The 25,860-nt window shown below is 48.6% G+C and overlaps 1 protein-coding gene across 2 annotated transcripts in view; it reads left to right on the forward strand.

The window, feature by feature from the left end:
• The window catches only part of AIFM3 (apoptosis inducing factor mitochondria associated 3), a 60,575-nt gene that overhangs the window by 18,669 nt on the left and 16,046 nt on the right, over positions 1-25,860 (forward strand). For both annotated transcript variants that reach the window (XM_066331109.1, XM_066331108.1), the window contains exons 3-8: positions 316-529; positions 12,149-12,258; positions 13,508-13,617; positions 14,618-14,662; positions 15,870-15,966; positions 18,029-18,141. In XM_066331109.1, coding sequence (XP_066187206.1) covers positions 316-529; positions 12,149-12,258; positions 13,508-13,617; positions 14,618-14,662; positions 15,870-15,966; positions 18,029-18,141 — 689 coding nt within the window. The remainder of the gene's footprint in view (positions 1-315; positions 530-12,148; positions 12,259-13,507; positions 13,618-14,617; positions 14,663-15,869; positions 15,967-18,028; positions 18,142-25,860) is intronic.

The raw sequence follows: 25,860 nt of genomic DNA on the forward strand, positions 1-25,860 counted from the left end.
GCCTGAAGCTGTTTTCCACTAAACAAGACAAGAACTGTAGCTGAGAGGTTGTTTTGCACCAATGACTCATGTCTGCTTTCAAGAATATGTACTTTATGAATGCAAAGTGCCTGATGCAGAAAGAACAGAGGAATAATGGGCTCAGGTAATCAAGCCAAGCTTAATGTTAAATGTTTTATCTTCCAAGTCAAGCGAACAAAAAAAATCTGTTTTGATGTGTGTTTCCAAGTTCAGGGAAGGAAGGAGTGATAGAACAGTGAATAGCAGCAAAACCTCTGCCATCATTTTAACAAAGGTTTTGGGTTCTTCTTGCAGTTGAAGTGAAAATTGAAGTTGTAATACCTGAGAAGGAAAGAAGCAAGGAGGAGATGTCACCCAATGGAAAAGCCAGCCCTCTAATCTACAAAGTCAATGGGACTGCCCGGCACTACCACCTCGAGGAACATCCAATTGCCAGCAACCCCTACCACAACCCAAAGGACATGGTAGAAGCATCTGTGTGCCATGTGAAGGACCTGGAGAATGGACAGTAAGTGCCCCAAATCTTTGCAGATAAAACTTGAGAGACCTTCTAACCTAATCTGAATGCCTTGTCTTGTTCTTTAGAGTTGTTGGAGATAATAATTGAACTTAGTGAACTTTTTTTATCTTAAAAAATTGTATCATGGACAAATGACAATTGCTTTTACCAGGTCTGCTCTTCCCTGCATGATCTGCCCTGGGACTTGTCTCAGAGGTGATGTTCTGTAGCAGAATTTCTCAGGAGGGTCCACTCAACTTGTGTTAACCAACCTAGACATTTTTAAAATAAAATCATAGCCTTAGTGATTTTACAAAACAGCGGGAGAAGTGCATGGTGGAGCTTACAGGATGGATCATGTGCTCCATCCTGTCTGCAGTGCCTGGCTCTTCCACCTGAGCTCATCAATTTGCTCTTTCACTAAGGATGCAACTTTTCAAATCTCTTGCACATAAGAACACACTTCAGCTGGGCACGTTCAATGCCCTGATTTAATTTTCTGAAGTCTAAAGAGTGCCCAGTCACTGTGCTTTATAGGTGCCTCTTTTCTGAGGTAGAGGTACAGGTTCCGTTGACATCTCAGAGGGCTCCATCTGTATGTAAAAGAAAGTAGTTTGGAATAGCTTTTGTTCTAGTGAGGGAGCAATGTAAGGTGTGTGGGACACAGCAGGAGTCTGGCAGCTGTTTGCTTTAAATTTAAGTATGGCCTGTGATAGTATCCAAGAACAATCCATGTACTAAAGGCTACTTTGTTCTAAACTTAAGGGCCTTCATGGGCCGTAAATTCATTCTCTTAGGTAAGTTCATCCAGGCATAAATGTGGTTTTTTTTCATTGCAATGGGAATTTATGTATTATACCATTCTACAAAGGGATGCACTGGATTCTGTTGGATTAAATCTTCACATGATATGAAGCTGTTGAGGTCGCTTGGCTTGTATCCTGGCTCCAAACAGGACAATGGTAATTTTTGCAGTAGTCAGGAGATGCATGGCCAGGACCCAGAGGTTATTCTGTACAACCTCATCTCTTTGCTGGGGTGGGGGAACGGAGTGGAGTCTCTTGTGGGGAGAAGCTGTTCCTTGTGGTTGAGTAACTGTGAAGGACAGAGAGTGGTGCACAGGATGGTGAGGTAATGGTGGTTCCAAGCCACAGGGAGTGGGGTGGTGAACTCTGAGCTCTGGGTGAGCATTTTGGCATGTGACTCACTCTCTCTTTTGTACACTCGTGTTATTAAAATTCTTGCTGTTACTGTTGGTTTTCTTCTCTCATTGCTGTTTCCAGTAAATTGTTATCTCAGCCTGTGATCTTTTCCTTTTGTGACTCCAATTCTCCTCCAGCCACCTACAGGTAGGGCAGGGGGAAGGAAGCAGCAGCATGGTTTTAGTGGGAGCACTAAATTGGGGAATTCTATTCCTAAACCACAGCAGCCTTATTTAGCACCCAACATGGGGTGGGACAGGTTGAGATATCAATAGATCTACCCACAGAGGGTTGGAAACAAAATCTGATCTAAGCATTTGTTGTACTAGGGACAGAGCAACTGACCACAATGTTGCTTGGTCTGTTCATGTGGGTGTGGTACCTTACCATGTCTCTATTTTCATATATATACTCCCTGTGCCCATCACAATGCTCCTTTTGAAAGTGTGGAGAAGGGTCAGAATCACTCTGTTGGTGCAGTGTGGGATATTGGTTTATGACATCATAACATTGAGGACAATGAGGGCTATTTGGGATGTGTATTCAGTGTGGATCTCCTGACTTGTTGTCTTGGTTTAGGAAGACGGGTCTGCCAGGGAAAGCTGGAGCTTCCCTTGGAGTGGAGAATGTAAACCCCCTCCCTCCAAATTATTTTAATTTTGAAATTAAGGGGCATTCAGGAAAAGATATGGGAATAGGAATAACAGTTCTTTACTAGGAATATTAAAAATACAAATGTAGTAGTACAAAAAAAGCAAACAAATAAAAAAAGCAAACACTGACAGTCAGAATACAACCTGACATCCTGTTGGTCATGGTGTTAGTAGCAGTTCAATTGAGTCCTCCTGGAGAGACAGATGCTGTTTTGTTGGAACAATGATCCCGTAGATGTGTGTGGTTTTCTCTGAAGGTCCAGTAGTGCTGAGATGGGTCTGGTCTCCCTCTGGGAATCCAGTAGAAAACAGGCTGCCTTGGTGTTCTGACTCGCAGTTTTTATCCAGGTAGGAATGCTTGGCTCCTCCCACTGGGTAGAGCATCTCAGAATGGGTTGATGTAATTTTATCAGTCATGCAGCAAGCCTCAATGGCCCATTAAGAGAAGATATTCCATTTGAGGGAGGATGGGTCATGGAAGAGATAAAGAAAACACCTCCCCAACTGGTTTCAACAGATTGCAATAGAATACATACTTTTGGTTACGTCTTGCATTGCGACCCAAGACACTTGTCCTTGGGTGCTGCCTCTGAGAGTCCACTAATAATCATACTCAGTCTGTGGGGAGAACAGGGGAGGAAGATTTTTTCCCGAGTTTTCTCCCACCTTTTCCTCCTTCAAGCCTGTGGCAACAGCTTTTGAGGATTTTGAATTTCCCTTGGGTGTTAAGGAAAGCATTTTCTTGTTGCTAAGTCTTCCAGGTCTCCTCAGTGCGGTCCACACCATGTTTAGAGTTCCAAAAGAGATATTTAGGAAGATCATTTAGAGATCTGCCCATGGGGTGGATAGTCAGGAGTGGCATATAATGTGTCTGAAACAGGACTGTTCTGCTCCAGTGGTTTAGAAGTTCACCTTTAAACAACTACAGGATCCTCATAAAATGGGAGAATATTTGAAAGAAAAATGCTGTGGCAGTTCCAAAGAGGTGCAAAGTTATGCAATGTTTTGGGCCCTGGCTACTATTTATCAGACGGTGCTCCATACTAGACAGTACAGTCAGGGAGAGGAGGAGGAGGGCAGAGCAACAGGCACCGTGGGTACTTCAACTGCAGCTGAACCAGAGGAACAGCCCATGCTGGGAGCACTTGCCCCTGGGTGGAATAAGACATCCAAGGCAAAATCAGTCTGCCTAGTGAGGGATGAAGAGGAAGCAGGGCCCCCACAGCAGGAGGAAGAGGTGGGGCTAGAGACAATCACCCAGTCCCTAGCCCTGTATGAATTGTGGGATATTTGAAAAGACTTCAGCTGCCAGTCGGGAGAGTCCCTGGCGACCTGGCTGCTCCAGTGCTGGGATATCATGGCCCATGGTATAGAACTAGGTGGTAGTGAAACAAAGGAATTGGGACCCCTGTCCCAGGATCTAGGCACTAACAAAGTGTTGGGGGTTAGGATTTTTATTTTCCTCACAGAATTTTGTCCCATAAGTTGCTAGGAAACAAGAATGACCGAGTACTTAAGAGAGAAAAAAGAAATGACCAACCTCAGGGGAGGAGAGCATCTGGCTGGCTGCATTTCTCTTATCTGAGGTATGTCTCTGAGGGGCAAAGATACCAAGAGAATTGGGTTGGTAAAAGACAGGGGTGAGGCAGCTGCTAGTTCTCCCTCCCTCTCTGTCTCTCTCTGCTTCAGAGGAGGATGGTTGGACCTGCTGCTTGGGTGAGGAGGTTCACTTCTGCTGCCAGAGCCCAATCCAGTCTTGCTTCTTCTACTGTGGGATTAGCCTTTTGCTTGGGATAGCAGCCATTGAACTGGGACCTTACTAACACCCTACTTCACTGCAAAAAAGGGCTTTCACCATCTGCTCGGGAGCCGGGCTGCCATGGCCCCACCCTCGCTGTTCTTTTGCCACTGCTCTGGGTTTTGCTGCTCTGCAGCCCCACACCCCCTTCCCTCTCAGGATGTCCTGTGGTTCCAGCTACAGCTGCGGAGTTCGAATCATCTGATCTACTCCCTGGGCATTTTTTTGCTCATTCCCGCCCTTCAGCCTGCTGCTTCCCAGAGTCTCACTGGGGCGCTGGGAGCAGCTGCCCCTTTCCCTGTCCCTTCCCGTCCGGGCCGAGCCGCCATTGCCGCGTGTTCCCTGAGCTGGCGCCACAGCGCCCCCTGCAGCCGCGGGGGAATAATCGCACCCACCCTGCCCGGCTGGGAGCCAGCAGCGCCCCTGCCGGCTGTGCCCGGAACTGCACCAAAGGGGAAGGCGCCTGTGGCCGGGAGAAGGCTGGGACTGGGTCTCTGGGTCTGTTGGTTGTTAATGCCATAGTTATTGTTTGCCTTGTTATACATATTGGTAAAGAACTGCTATTCCTTTTCCCATAGCTTTCCTGGAAAGCCCCTAAATAATTAGGAGGGAAGGGGGTCATATATTCCATTTCAATGGAGGCTCCTGCCTTCCTTAGCACACCCCTGTCTTTCAAATCAAGACATAAGGGAATTAGGAAGAGGACAGAAACCCTCACCTCTGGAGGTGGCTCCTGTCAAGCTTGAGGGAAAGGTATTCTCTTGAAAGATGTCAGATTCCAGTGGATGTGGCAAAAAAACTACCAACTTTGTCCCGACCAGCCAACAAGAAGCTGTGGGTTTTTGAAGGATGCATATTCCAGAGTACAGTCAGATCGTCAGCCCTCTCTATCATATGATGCAGGAGAAGAATGATTTAAAGGGAGGTCTGGAAGAACAAGAAGCTTTGAAACAAATAAAACAGGAGATTCTTGATGCAGTAATCCTTGGGCCAGTCAGGACAGGACAAGGCAAGAAAAATGTGCTCTACATCACAGCCAGGAAGAACGGTCTTCTGGAGCCTCTGGCAGAAAGTACCTGGGGAGACTCGAGGACAATTCCCAGGATTCTGGAATCAGGTATATGAAGGATCTGAGGCCTGTAACATCCCAAATGAAAAGGAGATACTGGCAGTTTGTTAAGAGGTTTGATCTGCTTCAGAAGTTATTAGCACTGAAGCACAGCTCCTTCTGGCACCCCAGCTATCAGTGCTGGGCTGAGTGTTCAAAGAGAAAGTCTCTAACATCTATCATGCCACTAATGTTACCTGGAGTAAGTGTACTGGTGTTATCACACAGTGAGATCCAATAAGGAAACCACAGTCGCCCTGGGATCTTGGAAATCACCACAAACTGACCCTAAGGTGAAAATTTCAGACTGTCGTCAGAAGAGGAGGAGGAGGAGAAGGTGATGTGCTGAGGAGGCCCTCTGTTCATGTAATCAGCTACCTGAAAATGAAAAGCAATGTGCTCTCTTCACTGACAGTTCCTGACGTATTGCAGGGATGCACCGAACGTGGAAGGTTGCCGGATGGGGCCCTACATGGCAAGTGGCAGAAGGTATTGAGGGACAATGTGGATCAGATCAGGTTGCAGAGCTGAAAGCTTTCCAGCTGGCTTTAGATGTTGCTAAGTGAGAGAAATGGCCAACACTCTACCTCAACAATGACTCATGGATGGTAGCAAGTGCTCTGTGGGGGTGGCTGGAATGGTGGAAAAAGACCAACTAGCAGCACAGAGAGAAACCTGTCTGGGCTGTTGAATTGTAGCAGGACATTGCTGCCTGGGCAGAGGAGTTGGCTGTCAAAGTCCATCTTGTGTATGCACCTGTTCGTAAGAGTCAAGCACTGAAGACCATCACAACAATGGACAGGTGGATTGAGCTGCCAAGATTAAAGTGTCTCATCTAGGTCTGGGCTGGCATCAAAAAGGTGAGCTATTTCTGGCTCAATGGGCCCATAATATCTCAGGCTATCAAGGAAGAGATGCAACACGGCCTCATGGCCTTCATAAGAGGTAGACTTAATCATGGACTCTGGGTAATCCATGATTGTGAAAAGTGTGCTGTGATCAAGAAGGGCAAGTGGGTAAAGCTCCTGTGATCTGGGGGGTGGTGGTCAATGTAAGTATGGGGATGCCTGGCAGATTGATTGCATCACACTGCTGCAAACCCACTGCCAAGGCAAGTGTTACGTGCTGACAGTGGTAGAAGGCATGAGTGGATTGCTGGAGATATACCCCATGCTTTACACCACTGCCTGGAACACCATTTTGACCACTGAAAAACAAATCCTGTGGCAACACTGAAAGAATTGAGTCAAACAATGGGAGTAATTTCAAATATATCCTTATAAACACCTGGGCTCTGTTAAAGGTTCAGGGGAACTGGACTTATAAACACTGAACAAGGTATTTAGTGGGTGTGCCATATTCCATCATGCACCAGCCCCTGGGAAAGTGGAATGGTGCTAAGCAGTGTTAAAAACTATGCTGAAATCAATAGGTGGTGGGATCTTCAAACACTGGGATCTATATTTAGTGAAGATCACATTGCCAGTTAATGCCAGAGGGTCCACCAATTGAGCTGGCCCTGCCCAATCAAAACCTCTATGTACAGTAGAAGGAAATAAAGTGCACTTGTAGAATGGGTTAAGGAAGTAAGTTTGGATCCATACTACCTCAAGCAAAGACAAACCGGCCTGTGGGATTATTTTTGCTCAAGGATGTGAGTGCCTTTGGTGGGTGATATCGAGGGACAGAGAAACGCAGTGTATACCTCAAGGAGATTTGACATGTGGAGGAGTGAGTGACCTACTATCACCTGTGCAAGTGAGCAGTGGCCGCAGGGCTGGAGAGGAGCAGGGCAGAGCACAGGCAGCAACTGGAATTGCCTTGAAGGTGCAGTGAAGTAAAAGGGGGAGACTGTCTTGGGAAATACTGGTTGCACAGGGAGGGTTCTGTTCCACGGTCAAGATACAGCCTCACTTGGTCTATGGAAGGTATCCCTGCCCTTGGCAGGGGGTAGAATGAGAGGGTCTTTAAGGTCCTTTCCCACACAAACCACCCTGTGATTCTGTGAATAGCTAGATTGACTGGGGAACAGGGAGTACGTAGACAAAAAGATTTGGAGAGCTCTTCTGGCTGCAGGGGAGGTAAGAAAGAGCTGGCTGCAGCCTGTGAGAACATACTTGGTTTCAGGTGGCCATACCAGGGAGCTCTTCAGCTAAAGCCAGGGCTAGGAACTGGCATTGGTCTGGGAGCCAGTCCCATGTGCATCACCTGCTGCAACTTGCTATGAGTGTGACAGCAGATGTGCCAACACCAGACATTTTAGGTTGAGAATAGCTGTTTTCTAGCAGTCTGAATCCAGGTCAAGATCGGAGTGCTGTGAGAGGGTCCAACAACCCATGTAAACAATAGGCCAAAGCAAAGGAGTCTTCTCATGCTGGTACCCAGAGGGATTTTCTGGAATGATTCTCCCAAGGAGTGTGCTGGGCAGGAGTGTGCATAGGCATGGCAGCAGCGCAGGGTGCTGGCATGAGGCCTTGGCCACCATTGCCTTGCATCAGTGGAGTCTGCAAGCACAGAGTATGCTTTCTGCCCAACCTTTATGTCTTTCTGCTACCAGCATGGCCTCACCAGCACTGAGATGCAGAAAGATATTGGAGGATAAACTGGTGCTACTGTACCCAGCCAGCCTCCCAGCAGGCTAATTGGAGGGACAGAGAACAGCCCCCCAATACTCTCACAGCTCTTGAGCAAAGGTCTTTTGCAGGCCAGAGCTGAGATTTAGCTGTGCTTCCCAAGTGAGGAGTGGGGTGGGACAACAAGACAAATTCCCAACTGACTAAATAGCTCAGCAGGGTGCAGGGCAGTGTAAAATCATTCTCTGGGTTACTCTGGAGTGAGTGCAGGATGGGAGCCTTGCAGGTGGCTGTGTTCTGGCTTGAAGACACCAGGTCTTGTTTTTGACTCTCTTAGCTCACACAGTTCCTTGGGTAAGCTGTAAATTCTTTATCTTATCGTGTCTTCTTCCCAGGGAGTTGCAATGTTGCCATTGAACAGGTTTTATCAGCTGAGGAATGCAGTAAGACTTGTACTACTCCATTCCCCTTGTGCAGACAGAAGAGCTCTAAGTGCTGAGTGTCCTACTTGGGGAGGGAGCAGAACTGCATGGTGAACTCTGCTAGTTTTCACCCAAGGTGGCAAGAAAAATTGGGAAATTGAGCATTTGTCATTGGGCAGTTGATGCTGGTGAAGCACTTGCTGAAAAGTCTGGTTTGGGGTGGGTTAGAGGGTGTAACAGTTGGTGGGCTGAGCCCTGTTCTCATCTCCATGGTTTCAAAGCAGAGAGGGGCAAGTGTCGGTGTAGCCTGGAGGCAAGTAACGGGATTGAGTTGGGATGTTATCTGAGAAGGAATGAGTATGCAAATTCTGTCCCATTCTTCTGAGACCCTGGAACCTGGTGTGCATGAATAGCATTCTGGAATCACACATGGCCCCCCCCTTCCTTGGGGTTTGCTATGGCCACGGTGATGTGTTCCAAAGGAAACGCTCTGGGATAGCTGTAGAGATGGTCCCCTCTGTGCAATGGGAACAACCAGGATTTCCAAATAACCATCAAACTGTATAGGGATAGGCTTTCTGGAAGAGGGCAAGTCTCCAGGGAACAGCAGCTCTGTGTTCCCTGTCCAGCTCCACACAAAAGGAGGGCTCCCTCCTCAACTCTTACTTTCCTCCATGGTTAGCTGGAAGACTCTGCTCTGGGGAAGCAGCTGCTGATGGTCGCATTGGAAAGAGGTTCAGTGCCTCAGGCATACCATGGATTGCACAGAGTATGTCTGGATTATTGGTTGGAAAGGGAGCATCCAAGAGGTGAGAAGAGATAGGATGTGCTGAGAGGAAGGTCTGGTGGACCTGGTGGAGGCACAGTGAGAGGGCAGAGAGTAAATATCTGCTCAGTGCAGAGCAACATCAGTGTCACTCAGCAATGCTTGGGCACTGCTCTGCAAAGCTGTGGAACTGTCTTTGGCCAAGGTCTGGGCAGGTGGAGGAGTGGAGTCCTCAGTGCCGGAGCCTTCTGCACTCCAGTCTTCAGCTTGCAGAGAGGATCAATAAGTTGCCTCCTGGGAATGATGGATGGTTGAAAGACTTGTGATCCAGTAGATAGTGCCACTGATTGGTGTAACATGGCTACCAACACGAGCCCAGTCTGTACACATTCTGCAGGGCATGCGAATTCTGGCAAATTTAAGCATGTATTGAAGCTGCAATGCAGAGCCTGTGCCCAGCCAGCCTGCAGCAGGCAGAGCCAGAGTGGCTAGGCACCATGTAGGAGGCACAACATCCTTACATACCTAGGAGAAGCTGTGGACAAATTCACCGGCATGCAGCTGGTGCAGAGGTGAGCATTGCTCAATTTATCCCTGCTGGGGCAGAAGGCTACAGAGCACCTCTTGGACAACCCAAGGGTAGTAGAAAGGATTTTCTAAAATGCTGCTTTTCAGTGCTAGTGGCATTATCAATCATTCATTCAGCAGATGTGCTCAGTAGCTCTTTCTGGCTTGCAAATAATGTGCATGATCAGCAGAGATGCTTTTGTCCAGGATGAGGCTGAATCTCAGCCTGGCTTAGCTGGTCGAGGAGGCGTGTGTGGCCCAGTGAACCTAAAAACTGCTCAATGCTGTAAACAATTCCTGCTGCACTAATCACACTTTGATCTGGGGTACCACACCATGGAATCATTGAATCAGAATAGTTTGTGTTGGAAGGCCATCTGGTCCAATCCTCTGCCATGGGCAGAGGCACCTTCCACTAGACAAGATTGCTCAGAGCCCCATCCATAGAATCACAGAATATCCTGAGTTGGAAGGGACTCACAAGGATCATCCAGTCCAACCTGCAGCCCTGCCCAGACACCCCAACAATCCCAGCCTGTGCATCCCTGACAGTGCTGTCCAAACACTCCTGGAGCTCTGGCAGCTTCACGGTGGTGCCCATTCCTTGGGCAGCCTGGGCAGTGCCCCAGAAACCCCTGAGGGAAGAACCTTTCCCTGATATCCAGCCTGACTCTCGCCTGGCACAGGTTCATGGTGTTCCCTTGGTAATTGCTCTGTACCTCCATTTACATCAAAGTGTTTGGCTGAGGCATCAGTGAACCAGAAGTCTTTAACTTCAGAGTATGATGTAACTGCAGGAATGCCAAGTGTAGCACTAGGATTATGTAGCTGTTGCAAAGCCAGTGTATCTGGGATCGTGGCTGTCTGTAATTTTGCAGGTTTCGTTGGCTGTTCACTTATATCCATTACACCTGTGACTCTTGAGACGTGCACGACATTTGTGCACTGTTGGTCTTTGTGCAATCCCACCTTGTGAAGCACAGCCCTTCTTAATATTGGCTAGCAGATTAAAAGGTCTTTGGATTTGCTACTGAATTTTTTCTACTTGTTTAATAACTCAGGTCAGAGATGGTAATCCCTTTTCCCAGTCAGAATATCTTTTCTCAGAATCTTTTAATGCTGCAGAACTGAACCCTAATGGTTGCTTGGGTCTGTGTGGGCCTTTCTGGAATATGTTACAGTAAATCTCATGTTCAGCAAAACCCCATTCAGCTCCTATAGGATCACTGGAATGAACTGCCCCAAGTGATGAATATATTTTTAGCTCCTCTTAGTCTTTGTAAAGCCTTTTGTGACTATTAAGCCACCCCTAAGTCTGGTTTTTGCTCATTAATGCATACAATGGTCTTGCTCTCTATAGAAAGTCCAGGAATATGATTTCTCCAGTCCTGGAATGTAACCATGAAGAACATGTCTTTTACATCTAGAACTGCCATCCATTTTGTGTGCCGCTTCCTGCAGGGTGGCACTGAGGCTGGCAATGTTTGGGGTGAGTCTTCCCATGTTGGCATTCAGCCACCAATAATCAATCATTAGGCTCCAGCTCATGTCTGGTTTCCTCACTGACCAAACAGGAGAACTATACGGAGTATGTGTCCTAAATATAGTACTCCTTTGTTCTAAATTTTTAATAGATAAATTTTCTATTTTTTTTCAGATATTTTATTATATGGAGTTTTTGTGGGTCTGGATGACCAAACATTCCTGTTGTGCAATTGCCAAACTTCCTTTAAAGATATCATATCCTAAGATGTTTTCTTCATGATCTGTGATTGCAAATGTGTGTGAGGTCATTCATTTTTTTCCCAGGTAACCATAAATGACTTTGACAGTGGAGTATGTAATACTTAGTCCTTTGAATCTGTTAGATGGACTCTTTTTCTTTTAAAACTTAAATTTTTTTCAGCATCTATGGGGGTGATTGGAGATATTTAGCCTCCTGTAGTAATTAGAAAATTCAAATGTTGTTTTCTAGGTCCTACTGGTAAGTAGACATGGGGCCCATCCTAATCAGACCATTGATGGATCATAATTCGCTGGTGAGAAGGCCCAAAGTTCATCCAGAGCTTAGTAATTTTTTTTCCTCTTGTGTTTCTGTTAACTCAAAAGGATTGGGGGATGTTTTTCCTGTGGAGGCTTTCTGTTACTTGTGTTCCCTCCATCCTGCCCCACTTTGACTAAGTCTGCTATCTGTGCCCCGAGGGCATCACAAGGGACTCCTAAGGTCACTTGCTCCCACTGCCAGCTCCCTCAGCAGCTGGGAAGGTGCTTTGAGTGCCACTTGGCACAGTGATGGATAAATTAGATGCTGCCACTCAATGGCCCAGCTTGGATGTGCCCCAGGCTGAGACAGCAGAGCCACCTCCAAAGCTGGCTTGATGACAAGGAATGACCCATATCTGTAGTCACCTGAAGCCAGTAATGAGCAAGTTGAAGAAGGAGAGGAGCCTGGTGGGACTAGGGCTGTATTGTAGGATGGAGAAGCGGCATCTGCTATAAGGTGGATGATCTGCCATCTTTTCATATTCCTCCTCCCCAGGATGCGGGAAGTGGACCTGGGCTGCGGGAAGGCTCTGCTCATCAAGGAGAGTGGCGAGTTCCATGCCGTGGGACACAAGTGTCCCCACTATGGGGCTCCACTGGTCAAAGGTCAGTCTGCATCATGTCCTGGAGAGCAATCAAGGGCATCACAGAGCAAAGGACAGCCCCTGACTGTTCTGCCAAGTGTGCTGCACTGCACACTCTGCATCACCTGGGCATCTTCTGTCTGGTGAAGGCCTGGGCAGCAAGCTGGAGTTGCACAAAGCTCCCCAGAGCACTTTGCCAGCTGTGGTTTGCAGCTCCCACTGCCAATCACAGGGCTGGGGCTTCTTCCCTTTGAGGGGAAAGAGGACTCTCTTTGAGCTGATGGGATCCTTTCAGTAGCAAAAAGAATGTTGCTCATGTTATTGACTGAAGTGTGATGAGGTGGAGTGGTTTCCCATCTTGACCCCTAAAAATACGTGTTCTGCCACTTTCTCAGCACAGGCTTCAGGACCTGAGCCTAAGCAATGGCAGCAGACAGTGCTGGCCTGGCTGTGTACTGATGGGCATCACCAAAACTGGGGTTGGGAGGGCACTTTGCTGGAGGGATCCTGGGAAGACAGGGGAACATCCTTCTGAGTGTCTTGTGGGCATTGCTGGCCCAGCAGCCGTGCTGGGTGCTCTCAGCCCCTCCCCTGGGGTGAGCAGCTCCTGAGCAAGGACAGAGGAGGCCCACACTGCCCTGGAGGTAAGAGCTTACCTACCTTTCTTCAGACTGGCTGTATCACAAGGATCTCTCTGGGGACTTTGCTGCAGCTGTAGGTGCAGGGGGGCCTTGCTCTGCCATGGCATTGTAGCAGGGAAAGCTGAAGTCCAAGGTAGCAGCCTCTGAGCCAGCACCTAGAGAAATGAACACACGGCTTTAGACATGCCTCCCAGGCATGTTCCAGGCATGTGCAGGTGCCATCCTGTGCCAGGGTCTGCTCTGGAGCACAGTGCTCTAAATCCATGATGCTCTGCTTGAGGCACCACTTGTTCTGGGTCATAGTGAGGCTTTTAAGGATGATCATGAGACTCTGGGGATGGCAGCCCCATCCTGGCTGGAGAGTGATGTTATATCCCAGAGCAGACAGTATCTTTGGAGCTCTCCCCAGAGGTACTGGAGGACCCTGCCATCCAGGGCACTGTAGAAGGAATTGCTCATATAGGATCCCAGCTGGTCCCAAACATGCCCAGTATGCGTGTTGAGAAAACTCCACTGTTGCCCGTCCAGGTCCACATCAGCTGCTGCGTGTCCTGTTGGAGAGGTGCCATCTCACAGGATGGGAGGCAGCTGCAGGGCAGCACCAACCCCGCTCTGCCATGTTTTCTGCAGGGGTTTTGTCCAAAGGAAGAATCCGCTGTCCCTGGCATGGAGCTTGCTTCAGTATCGGCACAGGGGACATTGAGGACTTTCCAGGCTTGGATAGTTTACCCAGATTCCAGGTGAGATCCTTGTCCTTGCAGCAGAGGAAACCACAGAATCATGGGATGGTCTGGGTTGGAAGAGACCTTACCCCACCTCATTCCACCCCCTGCCATGTGCAGGGACACCTTCCACTATCCCAGGTTGCTCCAAGCCCCAATGTCCAACCTGGCCTTGGACACTGCCAGGGATGGAGTAGCCACACCTTCTCTGGGCACCCTGTGCCAGGGCCTCCCCACCCTCACAGGGAACAATTCCTTCCCAATATCCCATTGAACCCTGCCCTCTGGCACTGGGAAGCTGTTCCCCCTTGTCCTGTCACTGCAGGTCCTTCTCCTGCTCTTTTGGAGCCCCTTAAGGCACTGGAAGTGGCTCTGAGGCCTCCCTGGAGCATCCTCTTCTCCTGGCTGAACAATTACTGATCAGGCAAATTGCTCACATCCAGGTGCAGCAGCTTTTCATTTGCCCTTTTTCAACCTCATGAGATTCCCATTTGGCCATTTCTCCAGCCTGGCCACATTCCTCTGCATGGATCCCTTCCCTCTGAAGCACCATTCAGTTTGGTGTCACCCACAAAATGACTCTTATTATTGTGATAAAAAGTACCTTGTTTATGTTATGGAACAAATATTGTCCAAGGATGTGCTGGTGTTGCCAGTGGAAAGCAGCTCCTCATCCAGTCCTTTCCTCCCTACAGCTCCCTTGTACCCATCCACAGGCATCAGACACCTCCTGGGAGCCTGGGGGGGGTACCCTGTCTAGGAGATCTCCAGAGTAGGATTGGGGTAGGAATGAGAGACCATACGTAAGTTTGGGGTAGAAATCAGGTCATACACTGAGTATCGATGTGTGCTTGATACAAGGCAGGAGATCCCACAGCCTCGAGCTGGGATGAGCTCTGCTCCTGCAGGCCTGAGCTGCTCCTGCAGGTGACCCTGTGCCACCACCTCTTGCTCCTTAGCTGTTGCCCAGAGGGAGCCCTTGCTACTCTGCAAACCAGCACTGTTCTGTCACCCTCAGGTGAAGATTGAGAAGGAGAAGGTATACATCCGAGCAAGCAAGCAGGTGAGGGGCCACTGACATCCAACAATCAAGGCCAATGCATTCATTTTTTGATGTATATGCGTGGGGGTAGGGGGAAATGCTTATCTTTGATCCTCTGGTCTGGGCAGTGGGATGTGTGAGTATCCAGTTTATACGGAGGTTAGGTGGAGCAGGACAGAGGTGTTGGGTCCTCCTCCCACCCAGCCTCCCTGCAGCTGCTGGACACCTGGCCTGGACTGTCCATGCTTTCAGGTCTTACAGACGTTTGTCCCGCACTTGTCCTATGTTTCCTCAAACTCAGAGCAACTTTTAATTTAGCTGGTCCATGGAAAGAGGCCTCTTCCACCAACCTTTTAGCCTTGTCTGAATATGGCATGGTGATGATAGAGGCCACTTGTGTTGCCTCTTGAGCCCATACCTCAGCTCCTGCTAGAGAGGAACCTGATGCACGGGTAGAAAGGGCTCTCCTGCCCTGATGGGATGCAGAATGAAGCCCACTCAGGCCACTGCCATATTTTTTTTCCATTAAAACCCTTCTTTTGATGCATGGTTATATGCACACATGTGCAAATCCAGGGGCTCAGAGCCCCGGTGGGCCCTTATAAGCACTTGGGTTAGATCCAGAGATGTCAGCTGAAGTGCCCCTGGTACTTCAACTCCAGCTGATTTGGGGATGTGATATGGGGACACTGAAACTATTTGCTCTACCAGGAAGAGATTTTGGCCTCTATTGCCTGAGAACAGGGAGTCTGTGCAGCAGGATTACACTGGCACAGGTCCATGCCTGTGCTCTGGTGGATTGAACAAGTCCATCAGCTCTGGATATCAGGTGTACAAACTCTGCTCAGGTTCAGGATAAAATTCCTGACAGAGCTTCTTCATTCTTGTCTCACCTTTGGTTCAGAATTTAACAACGACACACCTACTTTTTCTATTGCCACCCCCCCCACCCCCCCCCCACCCCCCCACCCCCGCTCTGAGTAGCTGCATGGCTTTGCAGAAGATGATAGATTTATTTTTCTTTTGTACCTTGTAAGGGGTTGCAATGGACATTGGAATGGTACTTGGAAGAGCAGGGGTTTGGAGTCCTGGTTCAGTACAGGGGTGTTTCCTTCCTATCCAGGCTGGTTTATGACACTGCTGAGGTTGTCCCCATCCCTGTCTGGTTGCCCAGGTTAATGTTGAGTAAAGACAATTGCTTTTCTTCTTCTTTTTGGTGATGACACAGGCTCTTCAGACACAGAGGAGGACAAAGATGATGGCAAAGTGCATCTCCTTGAGCAACTACAACCTGAGCAGCACCAATGTGCTGATCATTGGTGCAGGTAAGGCATATACTGAGACCACTGTGTGCATCCCCTCCCAGGCAGGGATGCAGGGAGGGGATGTCTGTGTGCCCTGTACCCTCTGTCACCCCTCCTTCCATTCCTCCCTGTGCAAAGGGTCACACTAGAGGGTCTTCCTGAACCTTTTTGTCCTACATGCTAATGATCCAAAGGTACCCTGTGGTCCAGTCTGTAGAGCTTTGTAGTTCCCTGTTGCCATGCTTTGGCATGAACCTTGAATCCTCTTCCTGTTACTCCTTTCCCAGCTACATCAGCAACCCCTGATTTCCACAGATGATGAGTGTAAAGTCTTTTCAGGTCCCTGTGGTGTTGATACACCTTTTCCTCTTGGAGCTTGCACATCACTGTCTCATCCCATTGCAGCTCCGAAGTTTTTACCTCAAGATGCTTCCCTGCAGATGAGTTCTTCGACCTTCCCAGCAAATATCAGATCCCTGCCAAAAATAGCAAAGCTGCCAAGCTCCTTCCCCTCCCCCTCCCCTCCCCCTCCCCGTCCCCTTCCCCTCTTTTTGTATTGTCATTTTTGAAGAAAGCCTGATGGAGTGGAGCCCCATCTACTGAGTTTCTGGAATGGGTTAGATGCCAAGGCTGGGCTGTCTTGTGGTGAAATGGAGGATGGGAGGAGGACAGGAGCTTCTGTTCCTGGTTCTGGGAGGAAACACCTGCTCCTGGCACATGGGTTGTTCTTACTTGAGTCTCAAGGCCAGCAGATCCAAGCTGTGGAAATTGGGATCATCTAAGGTGCATCTCACAGTCTCAGCAGAGGGGAAAACCAGCTTGACTGGCTTTTCCCATGCTGCTGGATGACATTTTTCCTTTCCTTGTGCCCTTCCTGTTTGTTGACTGAATGCCAGAGTGGGACATGCTGCTCCCTGAGGTCAGCTGGAATGTCCAGGTGTGTGGCAGGTCTCACAATCCTCAGCAAGGTCACTCCACAGACATTAGCCACTGCTGGGGAAACTTTCTCAGGCTTTACCAGATAAATTTACAGATCTGTTAAAGACCAGAGTCTATTCTGGTGAACACCAAAGGAGATTTCAAAGCTGGATTTGTGGAGAAGTGTTGGGGAAAGACTGCCCATCCAGCCCTGTGTCAGCGACTGAGGTCCAGTCATGCCCAGCAGAGCTGAGAGCAATTGACTGCAGTCCCCTGCTTATGTGAGGGTCCTCCTGACATCAACACAGCATCAGTGCTGGCTCAGGATGTTCCTGGCAGCATGCACAGGATGTCCACCCATCTGTCTCTTCTTCCACTGTCTCCCAGCTCCATCAGTGAGAGTGTCTTGTTGATGGGCCAAATCATGATATGGTCCAAGTCCATCTTCTCTCAGTGGTGTTACAGAATCTGTGGCTCTAAAAACACTTGTCATGGAATGTCCTTGGCTGATAAGAGACTCCAGACTTCTCACCTGAACTCTCCAGTCTCAACAGTTCAGTCAAGGAAAAAGGGACATGCCAGCTAGGCTGCCTTGCTGCAGTGGGACAGTATGTCCCAAGGCAGCTTTTTATTAAATTTAACCTTTTTTTTCTGTGATTGAAACAAGTGAACACAAACCCTTAAAGAAATAGCATAGAAAAATGCTGTTCTGTGAGTCACACAACCAACACCTTGACCATGGAGAAGGGAAGACTCTCTGCTCTCCGTGCTTGGCCATAAATTCACCAGCAGCAGGGTGTGCAGACCATTTCAAGACTAGAGAAGTCCAAGGGGCTGAGCAACTGCTTGTGCCCTGGAGTTTGTGAGAGGTGTGTAGGCATTAGCAACACTCCTCAGATGTGCTTTTTGTGAGTTTGTGACAATTTAGGGACAGACAGGAGGATTAATGTCACGGTCCATAGACAGAGCATCACTTCTCCAGCCTTGTGCATCTGCTCCACCTGGCTTCCCATGTGAGCTGTTTGAGTTAGGAAAGGCTGTGACGTGAGGCCAGGGCTGGTGGAAATGGTGATTTTGGAATCAGCCCCACTGGGTTTACCAGTAAAGGACACAGACCTCCCAAGGCCACATACACATGGCTGTCACTGGTTTCCTTCTCCCTTAGGGGCAGCTGGGCTGGTCTGTGCAGAGACTTTGCGTCAGGAGGGTTTCTCTGACCGGATTGTGATGTGCACCATGGACAGACACTTGCCCTATGACAGACCAAAGCTCAGTAAGGTTTGTATCACTCTATGCCACATTCCTCCCCAGTTTTAAAATTTGCTCTAGCACCTTTCCCCACTGTTATTCATTGCAGCAGCAAGGTTCTGTTTCCTTAGTCATCCTGTCTTTCTTTCCCTTGAATTTTCTTCCCTCTTTGTCACTGAAATATGAAACACAAAAAAAGGAGTTGTTCAGACTGAATTAAGAGTACTCCAGCAGAAAAACAAGGGCATTGTGTGGGTGGTGACACCCTGGTACAAGTTCCCAGAGAAGCTGTGGCTGCCTCTGGATCCCTGGAAGTGTCCAAGGCCAGGTTGGACATTGGGGCTTGGAGCACCCTGAGCTAGTGGAAGGTGTCCCTGCAAATTGAAATGAGTTGAGCCTTTAGTCCTTTGCAACCCAAACCATTACATGATTTATATGATGATACTTCACAGATCTAATGGTAGCTGTCTTAGCCACCTTGTACCTGGATGGGTCTTCTTAAAGTGTTTCTGGATCAAAATCTTAAAGGCAATGAAATGGAGCATGTGAAAAATGGTGTTGTCTACCAGGGTTTTTATTAGTGCCTGTTTCTTGCTGATGCTCTGTGCCATAATTATGATGATTCTCAGCTGTCATCACAACTACATAACTTGATGGAAGTGCAAAGGTCACTTTTTCTGGCACACATCCCATTTTGCATTCCCGTTTATAGACACAGGGTGATCCTTAGTCAGATTTTTTTGCTGCTGATTCCTGGACCTTCTTTAATGTCAGACAGCAGCTCAAGTTGGACAGCAGCATTTGACCTTGGAGCCTGGAGATAACATAAGGTGAGCTATGTGTTCATCCTCATGTCAGGAATGCTTACCAGTGGGACTGCTACAATCACAGCATTTAACTCTGCTTCCAGCACCCAAAAAAGGGATTTTCAAAGTCAGGCAAACATGCACATGGCTTTTTGGGAGCATTCAGGCCATTTCTGTGCTTCTGTGAGTCCTGGCTGGAAGGAGGAGCAGCCTCTTGGTACCTGCACCCAAGAATCACAAAGGTTGTGCTGGGGAGCTTGGAGAATCTGAGAGTCCCTGTCCCAGCCGGGCAGCTCTTCCAAACACTTATACCCATGTATGAGTCTTAGACTGGCTCTTCTTCTCTCTGTTAAATAGTTTAGACATTTCATGTGCAAGAGATGCTATACATGCTTTGTTAAATCCTCCACGAAACACTTCTGACTGTAGTTGCTCTCAGAAGGTGCACAAAGCTGTGGAAGAGAAGGAAGAATTTTTGAGAAGATGGTAGGAAAAAATGGAGTTTTTCTTAATCCTGTTGACTAAACTTGTACAAACCACAGGAGAAGGAGTGCTGTCTCTATAAGCAGCACAGCTCTTGCTCCCTGCCCTGCCCTTCCTCTGCCCTGCTGAATGTTTGTTATCAGTCTGTCCCCAGGTCCTGCTGGACTGTCTCCCTTTGGACCATGATCTACTCTCTGTGTGTTGCCACATCTCTGTTACTGTCCCCAGGGCACCAAGCAGTAGCAAAAGCCATGGGGGTTGTGCATTGTTCTGCTTTGCCCTCCCTGCACATTGTCACACAGGGATCAGGTGTTTCTCTCTGTAAATGTGGAGTATTCAAAGAATTTGCAGTAAAACCTGTATGACCCTGCCCCTCCCTCAAGTCCTGTGACACCAGTCTCTCCTGAGCAGATCATTGTCTGACGTCAGAGTAAGGGAGTGTCTTGTCGGGCTCATTCCAGCCCCTGACCAGGGACTGGCCCCTGACCTGGCCACCTCCAGGGAGAGGGATCTAGCACATCCATCTCTACGGGCCAAGACGAAAGCCTTTGATTCCTGCATCCTGCATTCCTGTGGCAGGGCTTGACCATGGCATCCGTGCCTCTTCCTGCTACGCTGCAGGCAGGGAAGGGTACATGAGCAGGGAGCAGCCTGCACACACAACAGGTCACTTGATGCTCAGTTTGTCCTCAGCCTGAGTCTGAGCTTGTGTCCACAGAGTCAGGAGGACAGATGAGCTTGGGCTCAACCCTGTGTGTAAAGATGTATATCTCACCCCAGTGACCAGGGGAGGATGGGAAAAGCAAAAACCTTTATCTTGCATCTGAAGAAGTGCAGATATGGGCCCCACCCCCTTGCTTCAGCATTCAGTGGAGCTCGTGCAGCATAACTTGTGTGCTTTTAAAAGTATCCTTGTGTGTTAATGCTGCTTGTTCTTACTGCTCTTCTAGCTACCATTTGCTTTTGTAACTGGCTGTTTTCCAGTTTTCCAAATAATCACAGAATGGTTTGAGTTGGAAGGGACTTCTAAAACTTATCCTGTGCCACCCCCTTTTACTAGACCAGGTTTTGCTCCAGTCCAGCACTTTCAGGGATGTGGCAGCCACAGCTTCCCTGGGCAACCTGTTCCAGGGCCTCACCACCTGTGTTGTAAAATGAGGCTTTTCTCTTTCTCCTATGAACCTGTGTGTGCTGGGAGGGGCTGCAGTTATGTCTGCTTGGCTGACACTCCGAAGCAGTTGCTGTGGTCCTGCCTCAGGCACTCAGCAGCAGCCCCACACCCAAATGGCAGAGAAGGCACCAGAGTCCAGAGCAGCCAGCCTCTTGTGAGGACTCCTACTTGAACAGGCTTTTGTTCCAGCCCTGTAAAGCCATGCCCTTAACCCATGCAACAAGTGCTGACTTGTGCTGGTAGCAGCTGCTTCTCCACTGTTGTGGTTTTGAAAACAAACCAAGTGAGAGGCTCTAAGTCAGAAATAAAATTTAATGAGAAGAAAAGGAAAATAAAATAGAATAAAATAAAATAAAATAAAATAAATACAAAAAGAAAAACCACTGACAGAGTCAGAATACAACCTGATCAGGGTGATGGAAACAGTCCAGACGAGGTGGTCTTCCTGAAACAGAAATCTTGTAGAAAGGTCTGGTAGCTCCGGTCCTCTGGGAATCCAGTGGGTGAGGGCTGCTTCTACTGTCCCAAATCCCAGCTTATATCCAGGTGAGAATGCTTGGCTCTTCCCCATGGGCGGAGCATCTCCCAATGGGATGATGAGTCATGGAAGAGGGCCTTGATGGCCCATTAAAGAGAGTCATGCAGAAGGCATTGATGGGCCATTAACTGAAGATGGTGATAGAAAAAATCCTAAACTACAACCCAGGACAATCCACCCCTTATTCTATTACCATCTACAACATGCCTAAATCAATACATTCTTACAGATGAATGCATATATACATACAGAATGAAACCTTACACACTGCTCTCACTTAAAATTAAGTCTCCCTGTGGTACACAACGGGTTTCTCCATCTTTCTGCATTACCCACCAAGTGTAGCCAGGTCCTTGAGCAAAGACAATCCCATGGACGGGTCTGCCTTTGCCTGAAGTGGGATTAATCCAAACACTCTTTCCTAAAATCCCCTTCATGTGTACCACAGGTACTTTGTCTCCATCCACTGTGTGTAAGGGTTCAGACTGGGCAGGACCACCTCGATTGATAGACCCTCGGGTGTTAACTATCCATGTGGCTTTGGCTAAGTTTAGTTCCCAATTCTTGAAGGTTCCCCCACCAAGTGCCTTCAGGGCAGTCTTTAATAGTCCGTTGCACCGTTCAACTTTCCCAGCAGCTGGTGCATGGTAAGGAATGTGGTATATCCATTCAATACCATGTTCTCTAGCCTAGGTGTTTATAAGGTTGTTCTTGAAATGGGTCCCATTGTCCGACTCAATTCTCTCAGGGGTGCCGTGTCTCCACAGGATTTGTTTTTCAAGGCCCAGGATGGTGTTCCGGGCAGTGGCATGAGGCACAGGGTGGGTTTCCAGCCATCCAGTGGTGACTTCCACCATGGTCAGCACGTACTGCTTTCTTTGGTGTGTTTGGGGAAGGGTGATATAGTCAATTTGCCAGGCTTCCCCGTACCTGTACTTCAGCCATTGTCCACCATACCACAGAGGCTTCATTCGCTTGGCCTGTTTGATTGCAGCGCAGGTCTCACAGCTGTGGATGACCTGTGAGATGCTGTCCATAGTGAGGTCCACCCCTCGGTCACGGGCCCATCGATATGTTGCATCTCTTCCCTGATGACCAGAGGCATCATGAGCCCAACGAGCTAGGAATAATTCTCCCTTGTGCTGCCAATCTAGATCCACTTGTGATACTTTCACCTTGGCAGCTTTGTCTACCTGCTCGTTGTTGCGATGCTCCTCATTAGCCCGGCTTTTGGGTATATGTGCATCCACATGTCGAACCTTCACGGTCAGCCTCTCTACTCGGGCGGCGATGTCTTGCCAAATGTCAGCGGCCCAGATGGGTTTTCCTCTGCGCTGCCAATTGGCCTTTTTCCAGCGATTCAGCCATCCCCACAGAGCATTAGCTACCATCCATGAGTCAGTGTAGAGATAAACCCTCAGCCACTTTTCTCGTTCAGCAATTTCTAAAGCCAGCTGGACAGCTTTAAGCTCTGCAACTTGACTCGATCCACCTTGTCCCTCGGTAGCTTGTGCAACTTGTCGTGTGGGGCTCCATGCTGCAGCTTTCCATTTCCGGTTAGCTCCTACAATTCGGCAGGAGCCATCAGTGAACAGAGCATATCGTCTTTCAGTCTCCGGTAGCTCATTATATGGTGGGGCTTCCTCAGCGCGTGTTACTTGCTTTTCTTCTTCTTCTTCTTCAGACGATAATCCAAAAGTTTCACCTTCCGGCCAGTTCGTTATAACTTCCAGAATCCCAGGGCGATTTGGGTTTCCAATGCGGGCGCGCTGTGTAATGAGGGCAATCCATTTGTTCCATGTGGTATCGGTGGCATGATGTGTGGAAGGAACCTTTCCCTTAAACATCCACCCCAGCACTGGTAGTCGGGGTGCCAAAAGCAGCTGTGTTTCAGTGCCAATCACTTCTGAGGCAGTTTGAACTCCTTCATAGGCAGCCAAGATCTCCTTCTCTGTGGGAGTGTAGTTGGCCTCGGAGCCTCTGTAACTTCTGCTCCAGAATCCCAATGGTTGGCCTCGAGTCTCCCCAGGCACCTTCTGCCAAAGGCTCCAAGACAAACCATTGTTTCCAGCTGCGGAGTAAAGCACATTCCTCACATCTGGTCCCGTCCTGACTGGGCCCAGGGCTACTGCATGAGCAATCTCTTGCTTAATCTGAACAAAAGCTTGTTGCTGTTCAGGCCCCCAGTGGAAATCGTTCTTCTTGCGGGTCACCAAGTAGAGAGGGCTCACGATCTGACTGTACTCAGGAATATGCATCCTCCAAAAGCCTATGGCACCTAGGAAAGCTTGTGTTTCCTTTTTGTTGGTAGGTGCGGACATGGCAGTGATCTTGTTGATTATCTCTGTGGGGATTTGGCGACGACCATCTTGCCATTTGACCCCCAAAAACTGGATTTCTTGAGCTGGTCCCTTAACCTTGCTTCTTTTAATGGCAAAACCAGCTTTCAGCAGAATTTGGATAATTTCCTCTCCTTTCTTGAAGACCTCCTCTGGTGTATTCCCCCATATGATGATGTCATCAATGTACTGCAGATGCTCTGGAGCCTCACCCTTTTCCAGTGCAGATTGGATCAGTCCATGGCAGATGGTGGGGCTGTGTTTCCACCCCCGGGGCAGTCGGTTCCAGATGTACTGCACGCCCCTCCAGGTGAAGGCAAACTGAGGTCTGCACTCCGCTGCCAAAGGAATGGAGAAGAAGGTGTTGGCGATATCAATGGTTGCATACCACTTTGCTGCTTTGGACTCCAGCTCGTACTGAAGCTCTAACATGTCTGGCACAGCAGCGCTCAGTGGTGGCGTGACTTCGTTCAGACCACGGTAATCCACCGTCAGCCTCCATTCTCCACTGGACTTATGCACCGGCCAAATCGGGCTGTTGAAAGGTGAACGGGCCTTACTGACCACCCCTTGGCTTTCCAGTTTATGGATCATCTCATGTATGGGGATCACAGAGTCTCTGTCTGTGCGGTATTGCCGACGGTGTACTGTTGCTGTGGCAATTGGTACTTGTTGTTCTTCTACTTTCAGCAGTCCCACAGCAGAGGGGTCATCTGAGAGACCAGACAAAGTATTCAACTGTCTGATGTCTTCTTTCACTACTGCGGCTATCCCAAAAGCCCAACGATATCCTTTTGGATCTTTGAAATATCCATTCCTGAGATAGTCTATGCCGAGGATGCATGGGGCTTCTGGGCCAGTTGCGATAGGGTGTTTCTGCCACTCGTTCCCAGTTAAACTCACTTCGGCCTCTAATACAGTCAGTTCCTGGGACCCTCCTGTTACTCCTGTAATAGAAATGGATTCTGTTCCTACATACCTTGATGGCATCATGGTACATTGGGCTCCAGTGTCAACCAATGCCATATATTTTTGTGGGTCAGATGTGCCAGGCCATTGGATCCACACAGTCCAGTAGATCCGATTGTCCCTTTCCTCTTCCTGGCTAGAGGCAGGGCCCCCCTATTCCTGGTCATTGCATACGTTGTTCTCTTCCTGTAAATGAGCTGCCGAGGTTCCTTCAAGAGAATCAGTCATATCATCATTCCTGTAACGTCTGGAGTTCTGTGCACGAAAGACCGGAGCAACACTGATTCTAGATGAGCTTTTTGTGGTAGGCATTTCTCTTTTCAGTTCACGTACCCGGGCTGCTAAGGAGGAGGTGGGTTTTCCATCCCACTTCTTCATATCTTCTCCATGCTCCCGAAGAAAAGACCAAAGGTTACCTCGGGGTGTGTATCCTCTCTCCCTGGCTGGGGGACGCCTGCTCCTAATCGCAGAGACTCTCGTCGGCTCTGGTGAGATATCATAAATTTCTTCCTTAAGTTCTTTTTCAGTTTCTGATGGCCTTCTTCAATTAAGTTCCTGACTTGCTCAGCCAGTCTTGTTTCCACAGATGAGACATGGACACGAACTGGGGCGGTGACAGTGTCCTCGTAAATCCTTAGTTTGTTAGTCAGGACACCCACCTTGTCCTCACCTTCTCTCCATTGCAGTGTTGCCAGGTAACGTGAGTACATCTCTGGTCCAAGCCGTGCAAATCTCAACCACATCCGTGATGTGCACTGGACATCATCTGGGCTCTTAGGAAATCTCTCATCTTCTGCAAAAATGATCTCCAGCACAGCCAATTCCCTTAGACATCGGATACCTTGTTCTATTGTGTTCCATTTTCCTTGGTGCACTAGGAGGTCTTCTTTACAAAGGTATCTGTCTTTCACACTTGTTAGCAGTCGCTGCCAGAGGCTGAGAGTTTCTTGGGTTTTTCCAATTCCCTGGTCAATGACCACATCCCGGGACAGTGATCCCAGTTGCCTGGCCTCAGTTCCATCCAGAATGGTGTCATTGGCTGCAGCATCCCAGATGCGGAGCAGCCAGGTGAGGATGGACTCGTTGGTCTGATGGGTGAATTCCCTTTGCAGGTCCCGCAGCTCACCCAGAGATAGAGAGCGGGTGATGATCTCCGTCTCTGTTTCTCCAGCTGAGTGCGAAGGTCCTGCTCCATCCTCGTCAGTCGCTATGCGGACTGATTTGCTCCTTGATTTCTTCTTCTGAGTGGTGGCAACTGCTACTGGTTTAGGCTGTTCCGGTTCAGTGACGGTTTGTGTGGAGATGCTGACAGCACTTTTGGTTCCTTTCTCCTCTGTAACAGTCTGTGTAGTCGTCGATGCTAATGCTTTGCTTCTTTTTACCTCTTCTACTTCTTTAAGAACATGCTCCAACACACCATGCAGTGTTTTGATTCTAAGCATG

Source organism: Sylvia atricapilla, chromosome 17, assembly GCF_009819655.1.
Source record: "Sylvia atricapilla isolate bSylAtr1 chromosome 17, bSylAtr1.pri, whole genome shotgun sequence".
Lineage (NCBI taxonomy): Eukaryota > Metazoa > Chordata > Aves > Passeriformes > Sylviidae > Sylvia > Sylvia atricapilla.